At 50.2% G+C, this 17,660-nt stretch overlaps 1 protein-coding gene across 6 annotated transcripts in view; it reads left to right on the top strand.

The window, feature by feature from the left end:
- The window catches only part of POLN (DNA polymerase nu), a 617,268-nt gene that overhangs the window by 521,052 nt on the left and 78,556 nt on the right, over window positions 1-17,660 (top strand). For 5 of the 6 annotated variants that reach the window (XM_063924721.1, XM_063924733.1, XM_063924728.1 and 2 more), the window contains one exon: window positions 12,426-12,504. The exons of the other annotated variant lie outside the window; for it this stretch is intronic. In XM_063924721.1, coding sequence (XP_063780791.1) covers window positions 12,426-12,504 — 79 coding nt within the window. The remainder of the gene's footprint in view (window positions 1-12,425; window positions 12,505-17,660) is intronic. 6 annotated transcript variants of the gene reach the window in all.

Raw genomic sequence — 17,660 nt, forward strand, 5'->3', positions numbered from 1 at the left:
GCGGCTTTGTGAGTGTCTTGTGTACCTTAGGGAGGGTGTAGATAATCGGACATACCGGGAATTCAACTGTGAGGAAATCATGTGTATTCTTATCAATATGGTATTCCTTGATGGCACTGTCCAGTAGGTTGTCTACTGTCGCTTTGATCTCTGGAATGGGGTTGTGTGACAGACAGATGTAGGTTGTCTCGTCAGCAAATAAAGTTTGGATACATAGACTAGTTAGGGTATAGCAGAGGCCGGTGAAGTCACACAGAAGGGATACTCATTCTCACAATTTTTAAGAGTAATGCGAAATAACTCGGACAGTGACATCATGGAATCCCAAATATCTGAGATGACTTCCAGATTCCTTGAACGGGGCTACGGGAAAAAGAATGTACTCAGGTGCCTAACGAAGGCTAGGAACAAATTTGGTTCCAGCACAACTGTCACACAGACCACGCACACACCGGAACGGATGGTGTTCACCACTACATATGACAACTACTCAAATAAGCTTAAGGGGAGCTTACGTAAGAACTGGCCAATTCTAGCCACAGACGATCGCCTGAAGTTAAAACGTAGCTCACCGCCTATGATGGCTTACCGAAGATCAACAAACCTAAAACAACTTCTGTTGAGGCCCATGGCCAGTGATGAGGGGACACAGAGTACCACATGGTTATATGAAAGACGTCCAGGATGTTTCAAATGTACGGGGTATACTACTTGTAGGGCCATGTTGACTGGCCCATTTTTCCCACACCCACACTCTGGTCGACCTATAGCTATAAAATACAGGCTCCACTGTGCTATGGATCATCTGATCTATATTTTGACTTGCCCTTGCGGACTATATTATGTGGGGATGACTACGAGACGCTTCCGGGACCGTATGGCGAACCACAGGACATCAATCCATCAAGCGATTGCTACGGGGACAGCAACACTACCAGTGGCCAGACATTTTATGGCATTAAGACATCAGGTCTCTGACCTAAGGTCCAAATTGATTGACTGGATCCCGCCACCCCCCAGGGGTGGTGACCGTGCACTCCTATTGAGGAAAAGGGAGAGCCTGTGGATATATAAACTAGATACAGTAGCCCCGCGAGGAATGAATGAAAACAACCCTTTGTCGATTTTTTTTAAATGATTGTATTTACCATTATCATCATTTCCTGAACCATATGCCTTTACCCTATTGTTTGCATAGCCCATAATACTATTGAACTAAGTAGTCACATCAGGATTTAATTCTTGTACTGTTTATACTGAGCTACATTAATTTTCTAATGAGTATCCCTTCTGTGTGACTTCACCGGCCTCTGCTATACCCTAACTAGTCTATGTATCCAAACTTTATTTGCTGGCATCGCTGTGGCAACGGGGGCGGGACTTCCCCGGCCCGTGGGACGCACTCCTTATTTGTCTGATTATGTTTTCCAACAAAGTGTCATGCCTTAGTGGCCTGGTGCCGTGACACCAGAGCTAGCAATAGTGACGTCCGCGAACATTAAGCCCGCTGCTTACCCCGGTTACCATAGTGATAGCTAACTTCCGGTAATACCGGAAGTGACGCGATGCGTTCCACGCATGCGGTTCACTCGCAGGATACATCCGAGAATCTACTGTTACCAGGGACGCAGCCCACTTCCGGCGGAAGTGACGTGCCTGCGTTCCACAGGTGCGCTCCACACGGCTCGCAGCCGTGTTGGGGGCGTGCCCTATGCTCTTTTGCGCGTCTTTGAGGGGTATTTAGCAGAGGCCGGTGAGGCAATATCTCTGTCTCCGGTTTCCCTGCTACTCTGATGCTTGTTGTGACGCTGACACTGCTGACTTAACTGTGCATTCCTTGACAAAGGTCCTGCCGAGGACCGAAACGTTGGAGATCGTTTCTGAATACCACCTTGGAACTGTGAGACTACCTCTATTAAATTTTCAATGTTGACTAACTGATTTCAAAGCCTGGAGAGTGCTATCATTTTGTCCACTGGTGTGGAAAAAACCTGTATTATATATATATATATATATATATATATATATATATATATGTATATATACACATATGTGTGTGTGTGTGTGTGTGTGTGTGTGTGTATATATATATATATATATATATATATATATATATACACACAGTATATGTGTGTGTGATGTGTGTGTATATGAGTCTGAAAACCTCGCCGCCACATTGAGCTCTCGCCGCGCGGACGCTCCTGCTTGGCTACCAGTCTGCGAAATAGTAGCACTGCGGTCATAGGAGCCGCAGTACCACCGACCACAGCCTCCTCCTCCTTGCACCGCCCTCTGCCTCCTCCTCCACTACACCGGCGCTGCCCTCAGCCGCCCCACCGCTGACCTCAGTTCTTCTCTGCACCTCCGCCTCCTCCGCACCATGCCGATCACAGCCATCTCATCCACCGCCCCGTAGACCACAGCATCCTCAGCACTGCCGCTGCTAAATAGGTAATCTTACCCTGCTGCCTTTCGCACTCCCTAGTCCCTACTATGTACCCTTGCTGACCCTCTCTCTTTCAGTCTCCCTGTCCCTATGTCCCTGCTGTCACTTTCCCTGTCCCTCTGTCACTCTCCCGGTCCCTATGTCCCTGCTGTCACTCTCTCTGAATTTTGTCTCATTTCATGTAGCATAATGTGAATTTCAGCTCATTCTGTGTGCTATAATGTGAATTTCGGCTCATTCTGTGTGGTATAATGTGATTTTCGTCTCATACCATGTGCTTTAATGTGAATTTCAGCTCATTCTGTGTGCTATAATGTGATTTTAGGCTCATACCGTGTGCTATAATGTGAATTTTGGCACATACTGTGTGCTATAATGTGATTTCTGGCTCATACCGTGTGCTATAATGTGAATTTCAGCTCATACCATGTGCTATAATGTGAATTTTGGCTCATTCTGTGAGCTATATTGTAAATTTCGACTTATTCTGTGAGCTATAATGTGAATTTCGGCTTATTCTGTGTGCTATAATGTGAAAACTAGTACAAAAACATAACTAAGGATTCCGTGTGTTGTGATACGGGAGGGGTCCATGGGGGGTGACACCATGAGTTACCACACCGGGTGACACCAACCCTAGTGACGCCTCTGGTGACAGGTAGTGGGTGATGCTGGAGAGAGGCAGTGGGTGATATTGGGAAGAGGCACTAGGTGACAGGTAGTGGGGGATGCTGGAGAGAGGCAGTGGGTGATATTGGGAAGAGGCAGTGGGTGACACTGGGGAGAGGCACTAGGTGACAGGTAGTGGGGGATGCTGGAGAGAGGCAGTGGGTGATATTGGGAAGAGGCACTGGGTGACACTGGGGAGAGGCACTAGGTGACAGGTAGTGGGGGATGCTGGAGAGAGGCAGTGGGTGATATTGGGAAGAGGCAGTGGGTGACACTGGGGAGAGGCACTAGGTGACAGGTAGTGGGGGATGCTGGAGAGAGGCAGTTGGTGATGCTGGGGAGAGGCACTGGGTGACAGGTAGTGGGTGACGCTGGGGAGAGGCACTGGGTGATATTGGGGAGAAGTGATGCTGGGAAAAGGCACTGGGTGACAGGTAATGGGTGATGCTGGGGAGAGGCACTGGGTGACGCTGGGGAGAGACAGTGGGTGATATTGGGGAGAGGCAGTGGGTGACACTGGGGAGAGGCACTGGGTGACGCTGGGGAGAGACAGTGGATAACAAATATACTACAATTTCTTTACCTGGGTCCAGAGCTGCAGCACCCCATCAGAGTTTATTATTTTGAGCTACCCATATGACTTTCCACATAGCATTAGACCATGCCACATGCCCTAAACATACACCATGGCAGATCACACTTAAATATTCAGTAAGCATACATTGCCTTGATCTGACATATATAACAGGTTCAGTGCTGGGGGTAGAGAGGGACAGGGGTAGTTTGGAACAGTGATAGGGTGTGGTCAGGTGGCAGCTTGGGTATTGTAGCATTTGGGGTAGAGCTGGGGGTTAAGGCAGGCAGCAGTTGGTGTAGTGTTGGGGGTTTAGGTACGGAGCAGTGCAGACAGGGAGGGGGTAAAGGTACATAGCAGTCCAGGCAGTACTAAAGGCAAGCAATACTGGGGGCAGTGCAGGGGGTAGGGAGGGGGTAAGGGTAGATAGTAGATAGTAGTCAGGACAGTTCTAGTTTGAAGGAAGGGGTTAGGGCCAGAGAGTACTGGGGCTGGTATTTGCCTACCCCCCGCTGCTGGGAGCCCCCGGCCACCAGAGCAGCAGCAGCACCATTGCTATGTCCTCCACACATTATAGGGGGCACCTATGACCACCACAGCAGCTCAAGTCACCACACATTATAGGAGACAACTATGTGCATCCCAGCTTAACACCTTATTATAGAAGGCACTTATGAGGACCCCAGCATGACAACACCTTATAGGGGGCACATATGACTACCACAGTAGGTCACCACACGTTATAGGGTGTCCCAGTGTGACGCAAACAAAAATCTGAACCCCAGCATGACAGCACTTTGGTGTGGTGGGGCACCTGTAAACACCATCATGACATGACACTTTTCAAGGGGGGGGTGCACACATGACCTATGAACCCATAATGTCAACACCTTTTTGGGGGGACATCCATGACACCCTACCCATGAGCACATCAGTACTTTTTGGGGTGCTGATAAAGTCAGGGTAGAGGACAGTACCAAGCACTGTGAGCTGTCTCCCCTCGGTGTGACTGCTGCCAGCCGCATCCCTGACTACACCTTGCCCATCTTATTGTCCGTGTTCTTGCCACCCTCCTCCAGAGAACACCTTTGCCTCCTCCAGCTACAGTATCTCACAGACTGAATTGAGCTGAGCAGGGGAGTGTGTATGGAATGTGTACTGCGCCTCTTGCTGCTGGAGTTGGCTGGCACCATAGGCATTGCGGTTGCTGCAGCCGGGAGAGATGCAAGGTAACAGGCAGGCATGGTGTGCAAGGCTCGGGGAGTTTGGGTTTAGAACCTGGGAAGGTTAATTATCATGGTCACACTGCTATACGCACAAGGGGGTCGTCGGTAACTGATCCCTGGTCTCAGCGGCTGCCAACTCCCGGTGCCTGTAAGCAACGGCCCTGCAGCAGCGCAGCAACAGTGGATGGCAGGGGAGCCGGTCTGGAAAAGCGCCTCTCCATCCCAGTGCTCTGCTGCACTGCTTACCATGCTGAGCACATCGCTCCATCCCTGGATAAGAGCCCCATGGTCTTCGTGAGTCCTCCTCATCCTGGGCCCCAATTCTGCATGCTTGTCATGCCTCCAATCACTCCCTGCTCTGCTGCCAGCTCCACCCACTATTAATGCGTCGGCAGAGGCAGGAGCCTGTATATTGTAAATGTAAAACACCAGCCGCATTTATGATGCCTATGGACACCCCGCCCACTAAGCGGCACTACCTCTAGTTAGCCCCGTCCATCCCGCTCCTATGGGCCCGGCGGCAGCTACACAGCACTACGTGTCCCTGGACAGTCTGAGATGCAGCATGATTAATGAAACACCTGGCGGGACACTGCTCTGGCCAGCAACGCCCATTATGCTGGACCTGCCATGGTGCTCAGGGCACATGCCCTGCTCACCCTGCCCTAGATACGCCTCTGCTTCCAAATGTCTAACATAGGTATAACAAGCTAATTGTATGAAAATACTGATTCTGAGGTGAAGAGTTTTGGGAATTTTTATAATAAACAAATTAATTATACTTTTGCATATAACCAGCATTATTACCAAGAATTCAAATAATAAAACCTAGCTATTTTTAAATACACTTTTAACAGAGCACATTTTTTAATTATATATATTAAAACAGGACCACAATATTGTACCCTGTCAGTGTGACAGGGAGCAGCAGCGCACATCAGCAAGGTCGGGGAGGGGGGAGGGGGGGGGGGCAGCATGACCCCCCCAAATGAGATGCAGGCGCAGCTGAGGGGGAGCGCTGTCCCGGCGCTACCCGCTCAGCAAGGGAGGCGTTCTCTCCGCTCTGCGACCTTGCTGATGTGCGCTGCTGCTCCCTGTCACACTGACAGGGAACAGCGGCGCCGGCAGCATGAACAGCAGCTCCCCCCTCTCTACCGCCTTACTGATGGAGCCGCACTGTACTGCCTGCCTGCTGCTGCCGGCTGCCGCTGCTGCCAGCGCCTGTCACACACTTATCACAGGCAGCAGCGGCACCAGCAGCATGAAGAGTGGAGCATGCGCTGCCCTCACCAGTGTTCCAGGAAGACCACTCTAGCACAGCTCTGCCCCCGAGTCCTGTCCCGAGCCCTGCCTCCTCTGTGGGCCGCTTTAGAAGATCAAAGGGAGCTGCAGCGCGCAGTAGCTGAGACCCACGTGTGGGTGAGAAGGCACAAATATCTGGTAAGTGACAATTGGGGGGGATTTAGAGCATTTGTTTATTTACCCTCCATGTAGCGCCCCCCTCAGCATCCATGCCCTCACTCTCCCTGTAGCTCCCCCATCAGGTGCCCACACCATCCCTCTAACTCCCCCCTCAGTATCCCTGCCCTCACCCTCCCTCTTAGTCCCCCATCAGCGTCCCTGCCCTCACTCTCCCTGTAACTCCACCCTCTGTGTCCCTGCCCTCACCCACTATGAAGCTCCCACCTTAGTGTGCCCTCACCATCCCTGTAACTCCACCCTCAGTGCCCCTGCCCTCACCCTCCCTGTGTCTCCACCCTCAGTGCCCCTGCCCTCACCCTCCCTGTAACTCCCCCCTCAGCGTCCATGCCCACACCCTCCCTCTTAATCCCCCATCAGCGTCCCTACCATCACCCTCCCTGTGTCTCCACCCTCAGTGCCCCTGCCCTCACCCTCCTTGTAACTCCCCCCTTAGCGTCCATGCCCTCACCCTCTCTCTTAATCCCCCGTCAGCGTCCCTGCCCTCACCATCCCTGTAACTCCCCCCTAGCATCCCTGCTCTCACCCTCCCTGTAACTCTCAAAGTAGTGGCAGTAAGAAGAGAATAGAGGTGATAGAAAATAGGGACATGGGGCACAGCAAGCTGCGGCAGGACACTGATTTCTCATACGTCCTAGAGGATGCTGGGGACGACATCAATACCATGGGGTATAGACGGGATCCGCAGGAGACATGGGCACTCTAAAGACTTTTCATTGGGTGTGAACTGGCTCCTCCCTCTATGCCCCTCCTCCAGACCTCAGTTTTAGAAATGTGCCCAGGTCGACTGGATGCACTCTGAGGAGCTCTACTGAGTTTCTCTGAAAAGACTTATGTTAGATTTTTTATTTTCAGGGAGATCTGCTGGCATCAGACTCCCTGCTTCGTGGGACTGAGGGGGCAGAAGCAGAACCAACTTCCTCAGAGTTTCATGGCTCTGCTTCTGGCTGACAGGACACCATTAGCTCCTGAAGGGAACTGAACGCTAGCCGTGTCTAGATGCTCACTCCCACAGTACGCCGTCACCGCCCTCACAGAGCCAGAAGTCAGAAGACAGGCGAGTATAAGAAGAATGATCTTCTATCAAGTAAGTGACGGCTGAGGTGCGGCGCGGCTGGCGGGAGCGCAGCGCTCCATTGCTGCCCACACACACTGGCACTACAGGGTGCAGGGCGCTCTGGGGGGGGGCACTCTGGGCAGCAATAAAAGTACCTCAAACTGGATAAAAGGGGGCATAAGTTGCCGCTGGCACAGCCCTACCCCCGCCAGTATAAATATTACAGTGTTTGTATGAGTGTAAAGACGCGCCATTGCGGGGGCGGAGCTTCTTCCTCAGGCAGCCAGCACACTACTCAGCACCATTTTCTCTCTCACCTCAGGCTGCAGAGAACACGCTGGTCCTCTCCTCCACTTCTGACAAGTACAGGGTGCTACTAAGGGGGGGCACAAAGCGATTGTGGTGCATTTGATAGTGTATTATTACTATTTAAAAGGTGCTGTTAGGCTGTGGACATACTGTGTTCACAGGAAATACTGGCGCTGGGATTGTGAACTGGCTGCTCCTATCCTGTGTCCCTCTGACAAATTTTACTGTGGATCTATCCCCAAAATAAGTCCCAGTGTGTCTGTTGGTGTGCTGTACACGTGTGAGGCATGTCTGAGGCAGGGAGTTCCTCCCCGGAGGAAGCCATTTTAGGGACACAGAGTTGTAATGTGGTGGCGCTACCGGCACACCAAGAGCCTGCATGGGTGAAGGAGATACGTGACAGTATGCATCTGATTAACTGTAGACTAGATAAGTCTGAATCTAAGGCTGCATGCTGGAGAAAATAAGTGGAAGATGTGATTTTTCATGATGCTGTTATTCCTTATGCGGGCGGCCCCTCGGGGTCACATAGGAGACCATTTGCAAATGTTGTAAACACTGATACCGACACGGATTCTGACTCTTGTGTCGACGATAGTGAATCCAGAGAGATAGATCATAAATTGGCAAAAAATATACAATATATGATTGTGGCTATAAGGGACGTGTTGGAGGTTACAGAAACCACTCCTGTACTTCAGGAGAAGGCGTATTTATGTAAGGAAAAGTCCAAAGTCACGTTCCCCCCTTCACACCAACTAAATGCTCTGTTTGAAGGGATGTGGGTGAATCCTGATAAAAGATTTTGTATTCCCAGAAGAATTCACATAGCTTACCCTTTCCCGGCTGAAGACAGGAAAAAGTGGGAGTCACCCCCTGTGTTAGACAGTGCACTTTCCAGGTTGACAAAGAAAGTAATTCTCCCTGCTCCCGGCACGACTTCTCTTAAAGAGCCGGCAGACTGCAAAATGGAAACGACATTGAAATCCATTTATGTTACCAATGGTACACTGATTAGGCCCACTGCGCATGGGTGAGTCGCGCTATTGAAAAATGGTCAGAAAGCATGTCATCAGAAATTGACACGATTGATAAAGATGAGATACTCCTTAAGTTAGGGAATATCAAGGACGCTGCCGCCTACATGCTGGAAGCAATGAAGGATATTGGACTCTTGAGTTCACAGGCCGCTACCAAGGCAGTATCGGCTAGGCGGGCGTTGTGAATTCGCCAGTGGAACGTGGATGCAGATTCCAAAAGAAACATGTAGGCTCTCCCATATAAAGGTGAGGCCTTATTTGGCGATGGCCTGGATGCATTAGTCTCGGCGGCTACCGCAGGTAAGTCGTCATTTTTGCCCTCTGCACCGGCAAAAAAGACCTATCACCCGCAAATGCAGTCTTTTCGGCCCAATAAATACAAAAAGACGAGAGGTTCTCCCTTCTTTGCAGGTAGGGGAAGGGGAAAGAAGCCCACAGCGGCTCCAGGTTCCCAGGAGCAGAAGTCTACCCCTACTTCTGCCAAATCCCCAGCATGACGCTGGAGCTCCCTTGCGGGAGGCCACTTAGATGGGGGCACGTCTCAGACTCTTCAGCCAGGATTGGATTCTGTCTTGCCTGGACCCCTGGGTGTTGCAAATAGTATCCCAGGGGTACAAGCCGGAGTTTCAAGACGTTCCCCCATGCCGATTTTTCAAATCGACCTTGCCAGTTTCTCCGTCAGAAAGAAAAGCAGTGACAGCGGCAATCCAAAAATGATGTCAAGACCAGGTCATAGTCCTGGTACCGTTGTCACAACAAGGGAGGGGTTTTTATTCAAGCCTCTTTGTGGTTCCGAAGCCGGACGACTCGGTCAGACCGATCCTAAATCTAAAGGATCTGAATGGTTACCTAAAAAGGTTCAAGTTCAAGATGGAATCACTTCGGGCAGTGATTGCCAGTCTGGAGGAGGGGGACTACTTGGTGTTGGTGGACATAAAGGATGCTTACCTGCATGTTCCCATTTATCCTCCTCACCAGGCTTATCTGAGATTCGCGGTTCAGGATTGCCATTACCAATTCCAGACGTTACCTTTCTGTCTCTCCGCGGCGCCAAGGGTATTCACCAAGGTGATGGCGGAGATGATGGTTCTCCTTCGTCAGAAAGGAGTCAATATAATTCCTTATCTGGACGACCTCCTGATAAAGGCGAGATCCAGGGAGCAGTTGTAACAAAACATATCACTCTCTCTGTCAATACTCCAACAACACGAGTGGATCATAAATTACCCAAAGTCACAGTTGGAACCGACGACAAGGTTGTCTTTCCTCGGGATGATTCTGGACACAGAAGTTCAGAGAGTATTTCTTCCGCTGAAAAAAGGCTCTGGAAATCCAGAAAATGGTAAAACAGATATTGAAACCATCAAGTATGTCGATCCATCAGTGCATTCGGTTGTTGGGGAAGATGGTGGCGGCCTACGAGGCCATACAGTTTGGCAGGTTCCATGCCAGAGTATTCCAGTGGGACCTGTTGGACAAGTGGTTGGGGTCGCACCTACACATGCACAGAAAGATAATCCTGTCATCAAAAACCAGGATTTCGCTCCTGTGGTGGTTACACAGCTCTCACCTACTAGAGGGACGCAGGTTCGGGATTCAGGACTGGGTCCTGGTAACCCCGGATGCAAGTCTCCGAGGCTGGGAAGCGATCTCTCAGGGAGAAAACTTCCAGGGACGTTGGTCACAACAGGAAGCCTGCCTTCACATAAACGTTCTGGAGCTAAGAGCCATATACAACGGCCTTCAACAAGCGGTACATCTTCTTCAAGACCGTCCCGTGCAGATCCAGGCGTACAATGTAACAGAAGTCGCACACATAAACAGGCAGGGTGGAACGAAAAGCAGAGCGGCAATGGCGGAGGCGACAAAAATCCTCCGCTAGGCAGAAAAACATCTACAAGCTCTGTCGGTAATATTCATTCGGGAAGTAGACAACTGGGAAGCAGACTTCCTCAGCAGACACGATCTCCATCCAGGAGAGTGGGGCCTCCACCGAGAAGTCTTCGCAGAGGTGACAAGTCTTTGGGGAGTTCCTCAAATAGACATGATGGCGTCTCGTCTCAACAAGAAGCTTCAGAGATACTGTTCCAGGTCGAGAGACCCTCAAGCAGTAGCAGTGGATGCACTGGTGACCCAGTGGGCGTGTCCGTCAGTATATGTCTTCCCTCCACTTCCGCTCATCCCAAAAGTACTCAGGATCATAATAAGAACAAGAGTTTGAGCAATCTTCATTGCCCCAGACTGGCCAAGGAGGGCTTAATACCCAGATCTTCAGGAGTTGCTCATAGAAGATCCTCGGCCTCTTCCTCTTCACGAGGACCTGCTGCAGCAGGGGCCATGCGTGTACCAAGACTTACCGCGGCTACGTTTGACGGCATGGCTGTTGGGCGCCGTATCCTAGCCAGGAAGGGTATTCCTGAGGAGGTCATCCCCACCCTTATTCAGACCAAAAAGGGAGTAACATCAAAACATTACCACCGTATTTGGAGAAAATATGTATCTTGGTGTAAATCCAAGAAAGCTCCTACGGAAGAGTTTCATTTAGGACGTTTTCTCCATTTTTTGCAGGATGGTGTGGAGGCGGGCCTCCGATTGGCATCGATCAAGGTCCAGATTTCGGCCTTGTCAGTGTCCTTCCAGAAACCATTGGCCTCTCTTCCGGAGATTCAGACCTTTGTGAAAGGGGTTCTGCACATCCAGCCTCCATTCGTGCCTCCAGTGGCACCATGGGACCTTAACGTGGTATTGCAGTTCCTTCAATCGGATTGGTTTAAGCCTCTACAAAATATAGAGTTGAAGTTTCTCACTTGGAAAGTGGTGATACTTTTGACTTTGGCATCCGCAAGGCGTGTGTCTGAATTGGGGGCCTTGTCTCACAAGAGCCCTTACCTGATTTTCCATGAAGAGAGGGCAGAGTTGAGGACTCGTCAACATTTTCTTCCGAAGGTGGTTTCATCTTTCCACATAAACCAACCTATTGTTGTGCCAGTAATTACTGACACATTCACTGAGTCAAAATCTCTAGATGTGGTTAGAGCTTTGAAAATCTATGTTGCTAGAATGGCTCGTATACGGAAAACAGAGACTCTATTTGTCCTGTATGAGCACAACAAGATTGGCTGTCCTGCTTCCAAGCAGACTATTGCACGTTAGATTAGAAATACGATTCAGCAATCTCATACTATGGCTGGATTGCCGTTACAGACGTCGGTAAAGGTCCACTCTACTAGGAAGGTGGGCTTATCCTGGGCGGCTGCCCCGGGGGTCTCAGCATTACAACTTTGCCGAGCAGCTACTTGGTCAGTGTCAAACACAAAAAATTTCATTTTTACTACGCCCCCCCCCCCCAACCTCAAAACATTCCAGCGCCCCTGCATGTAACAAGTAATATTCCCATTGCTATAATTATGGGGTAATCTGTTTCTGATACTTGTTTGCTTTTGCTATTGACCTATATTTGTCTGTAGTAGCATATTGCCCTGATATTACGAAAGGGTTCCAAGCATGGAGACAACCTAGAAAAATCACAAATCTATTTCTAGCATGTACTGTAGTAATGTCTAATTAGTTTTTTTGGCATATCATTATCACTGCTTTACTGTTTACACATGCACATTTATTCTAGGATCGGCAGCTGACCTTTGCAAACTGGCAATGATTACAATTTCATCATCAATCACATCTTCTTCTAGTTTAACACCCAGGTTAGTAGACATGAATGGAAATACAATTGATTGTTCTAATATTGCACATAATGATATTTTTCTACAAATATAATAAAACAGATTTATTAATACTTTCTCTAGTGAAACTTTGTAGTAAAATGTGAACATTTCCTGGGTGATTAGAAAAACAGTATGGGGTAAATATACTTAGATTTGTGTTTGACTCGTGTTTGGCCGAGATTAAACACTGGTGGGATAGATCGAACACGAGTGCTTTCTAAAAAAAATGAAATATGTGAATTTACTATGCTCCCGTTTGTGAGTGGATCGTGTTTTCTGATGGTATATTCAGTCGTGCTTGGCAGCTGTGTTTGCTCTGTGTGCCGGCTGCCAATCACTCCCGAACATAAGGACCGCTCTTGTATTTTTGGAACCAGGACTGATTCAAAGAGCTCGCGGCTGGTTATGCTTGTAAAGGAGGGGGACCCCACGCCATTTTTTTTTTCACCATCTCCTATATAATAGCCCAGATCTATCACTCTGTGACTGTGTGGATAACGCTGGGCGGAGTCACAGTGCTGGGTGGAGTCAGAGTCACAGATCTGGGCAAATATATAGGAGATGGGTGGTCACTAGCGCATACGGGGGGTGGGGGTGGGGGGGTTCTGAGTACCTAGAACTCCCCCCCTGCTAACCCGAACTACTACTGCAGCACAACGTTTTTTTCCCCCTCTGAGACAAACTGAGTTGGCCAGTGGGTGAGGGGTCGGCTGTGAGCCATGAGTTGGCCAGGCAGATGAGGGAAGATGCTTGGCTCAGTGGGTGAGGGGCCGGCTGTGAGCCATGCAGCAACCCGTCAGGGCCTGTGATGAGGGCTTCGGGCCTGTGGAACCGTCATGGAGGCTGCTAAGAGGCCCGAGAGAAAGCGCAGCCCCAGCCCCCACCATGCGGTGCTGAGAGACCGACACCCCGCCCCCCTTAACGTGCAGCCCATCTACAGCAGTCCCCGGAGGAGAAGGAGGAGGTGCAGGTGAGCAGGCTGCATCTCCCCGGCGGCAGCTTCTGGCCCCACTACAGCTTACTGTTGGGAGATCGGGTGCAGGAGTGGTGTATGCGGTGGTGGCATAGAAGGGGCTCTTCCATGACTCAGGATGATGTCCAGGGCAGCAGGAGGGACTTGGTCTTCCCAATAACCCCCAATCATCTTGCTTCTACACACCTGCAAATATATAAGGTCACAGATATTACGCACCAACACTCCATATGCCCTTCTCTGCACATACTCCTGAGAGACCCCGACACCTTTACGTTACTCACTATCGGACTATTTTCTGTGAAAAGAGCAGTCTTCACCAAAGTAAGTGTCATTTTTAAGGGATGTGGATCAATGGGTCAATCAGAAATAGGTCGACAGTCAATTGGTCGACCCCATATGGTCGACATGCAGTAGGTTGACTAGGTCTAAAGGGCAACAGGGTCGACATGAAAATGGTAGACACCACAAAAGGTTGACCCCACTAAAAGATTGACATGGGAATGGTCAACACAAATAAGGTTGACAGTTTTTTTTTGTGTGTGTCATTTTATATGTTTAATCACATGTATGACAAATTAGTAGAAACATGTACCCTCGCGGGCTTGCTTCGCTTGCCGTGCTTCTGGCAAGGTTACTATTCTCAGTCGTAGTCCATGTGGATAGCAAATGATGAAAAAGTTTTAAAAAACGTGTGTCGACCATATGTGTGATGACCATTGTCATGGGGGCCATTTGAAACTGTAAACCTAATGCATCTTGACCATATGGGGTCAACCTATTGACTGTCGACCTAATGACCGTCGACCTATCATCTGGAACCCCATTTTAAAATCAGGGCTATTTATTAATTTACTAACACTGGAGAAATAAATGATGTTTCCAAAGTTAGAATAGTTAACAGGCAATACTGCTGTATCCATTGATTTTTATGGTGACAAAGATATTGCCCAAATTCTCAAGCGCCAAAAAGCTTCCAGTGGGGAACAATATGTAATTTCCCGATATGGAACCTGCATTTTGACTTCCCTTCTTCAGTACAGACTCCTCAGTGAGAACCTCAAAGAGAGAGCAATTTACAGGCTGTGGGGGAAATCCTGTTCCATCCATCAGATAGTGTGAAGACTGGATCAGCCACACACCGGAGATTTGGCCATCTGTATTTAAGTGATGAGATGCTGGAGACCATTGTTACTATTACTCATGTGCCTATTCACAGTGGTGTAACTAGAAATTTTTCTTCCCCAAGCCAAAAAATTCTTCGGCGCCCCCCCCCCCCCCCTTAAATTTTTGGCAGCAGTAAAGGGACAAATATGCGCGCGCTGAAGGTGCGCGCCGCCAAAAAGGGTGTGTGGCTTTGTTGAAATGGGCGTGGCTTCGCATAAAGGGGCGTGTCATTGCAGGAAAAGACTACCTTATATCCCAGTTTTGCAACCTGCACGCCCAGACGTTAGCCACCACAGGAAAGAAAAATAATCCTGATTCATGCCCCTTACATTATTTGTCATTTTTCCTCCTTATAGTAATGCCCAGTATACATTATGCCACATACTGCAATGGCCCTTAGACATTATGCCACACACAATAATGTACGACACAATATGCACACACTGTAATGCCCCCGACACATTATGCCACACACCGTAATGCCTGTGACACATTATGACAGGAATCGCAATGCCCGTTATACATTATGCTACACACTGCAATGCCCCTGATACATTATAGCACATACAATGTCTGTGACACATTATGACACACAACACAATGATCCTGAGACATTATACCACATACCACAATGATCGTGATATAGTATACAACACACCGTAATGCCAGATACATTATGACACACACCGCAATATCCGTGATACATTATGCCACACACCGTAATGCCCATTACACATTAAGTTCTACAGTAAGGCTTCTAATTACTTTTAAATTACCTGCTTGTTGCCAGGGGTTTCATGCTCTTGGTTCCATGCACGGTGCCAGGGATTTTCATGCTCAGGGTGTCATGCTCGTTGCCAGGGGTTTCATGCACTGGGTGTCATGCTCGTTGCTAGGGGGTAGTGCTTGTTGGTAGGGCCGTGCTCCCAGTGCCACATATGCCCCCAGTGCCAGATATTCCCCCACAGTGCCAGGTACATGCCCCCAGTGCCAAATATACCCCCCCAGTGCCACATATGCCCCCAGTGCCAGATATTCCCCCACAGTGCCAGGTATATGCCCCCAGTGCCAGATATTCCCCCACAGTGCCACATATGCCCCCTCAGTGCCTGCTCCCCCCAGTGCCAGATATTCCCCCACAGTGCCAGGTATTTGCCCCCAGTGCCAGATATTCCCCCACAGTGCCAGGTATTTGCCCCCAGTGCCAGATATTCCCCCCACAGTGCCACATATGCCCCCTCAGTGCCTGCTCCCCCCAGTGCCAGATATTCCCCCACAGTGCCAGGTATATGCCCCCAGAGCCAGATATTCCCCCACAGTGCCAGGTATATGCCCCCAGTGCCAGATATTCCCCCACAGTGCCACATAAGCCCCCTCAGCCCCCTCAGTGCCTGCTCCCCCCAGTGCCAGATATTCCCCCACAGTGCCAGGTATATGCCCCCAGTGCCAGATATTCCCCCACAGTGTCACATAAGCCCCCTCAGTGCCTGCTCCCCCCAGTGCCAGATATTCCCCCACAGTGCCAGGTATATGCCCCCAGTGCCAGATATTCCCCCACAGTGTCACATAAGCCCCCTCAGTGCCTGCTCCCCCCAGTGCCAGATATTGCCCCACAGTGCCAGGTATATGCCCCCAGTGCCAGATATTCCTCCACACAGTGCCAGGTATATGCCCCCAGTGCCAGATATTCTCCTACAGTGCCAGGAATATGCCCCCAGTGCCAGATATTACCCCACAGTGTCACATAAGCCCCCTCAGTGCCTGCTCCCCCCAGTGCCAGATATTGCCCCACAGTGCCAGGTATATGCCCACAGTGACAGATATTCCTCCACACAGTGCCAGGTATATGCCCCCAGTGCCAGATATTCCCCCACAGTGCCGCCAGGTACATGCCCTCAGTGCCAGATATTCCCCCACAGTGCCTGCTCCCCTATCCGCCCCGCCCCCCGCCGCTCCTTTGTGTTGGAGGGACACGGAGGGCACAGCGCGCGCCTCTCCCGTGTCCTTCCTGGCTCTCCTGCGGGTCTAATAAAGGAAGTGCCGGTTCGTGAGCCAATCAGAGCTCACGAACGGCACTTCCTTTATTAGACCGGCCGGAGAGCCAGGAGGGACACTTGAGAGGCGCGCGCGGTGCCCTCCGTGTCCCTCCAACACAGCAGCGGAGGGAAGGAGACCGCAGACTGACATGCGGACGCTCGTCCGCATGTCAATCTGTTCTAAGTCAGTGGCGCCCCCGCAGCCCCTCGCCCCCAAGCCACCGCGAGGACTGCGGGGGCAGTAGTTACGCCACTGCCTATTCATCAATATTTGCGATGGTCCCGTGGAAATAAGGGCCTGATTCAGCATGGATCACAAAATCAAAATCTTTCTCTAATGGGCAAAACCATGTGCACTGCGGGGCGGGCAGATGTAACATATGCAGAGAGAGTTAGATTTGGGTGGGGTGTGTTCAAACTGAAATCTAAATTGCAGTGTAAAAATAAAGCAGCCAGTATTTACCCTGCACAGAAACAAATAACCCACCCAAATCTAACTCTCTCTGCCACACCTGCAGTGCACATGATTTTGCCCATTAGAGAAAGATTTTGCTTTTGTAATCCATGCTGAATCAGGCCCTAAAGCATCTTATACCCCTTTTCCACCTGTAGCACGGGTCGCAGCCGGGAGCCTGACACGGCTGCAACCCGTGCTACAGCCCCCTTTCCCACAGCGCTCACCAACCCGGCATATTGCTGGGTTGGTGACGCTGCTGCTGACGCGGCAGGGGCGGCGTTGGGAGATCACATGATCTCCCAGTGCCGCCCTTCCATTCACTGTGAACGGGAGCCGGGTCTCCTCGACACAGCTTCCGTTCACACTACACATCTTACCGGGTTGAACACGTGTTCAACCCGGCAAGATACCCGGGTAGGATTCCCGCATCACTTAATCCGGGAATTTGCCGGGGGGGCCGTTTCCACTAGAAAAAAACATGGGTAAATGAGCACCCCCGCGC

This window comes from Pseudophryne corroboree, chromosome 1 (genome assembly GCF_028390025.1).
Source record: "Pseudophryne corroboree isolate aPseCor3 chromosome 1, aPseCor3.hap2, whole genome shotgun sequence".
NCBI lineage: Eukaryota > Metazoa > Chordata > Amphibia > Anura > Myobatrachidae > Pseudophryne > Pseudophryne corroboree.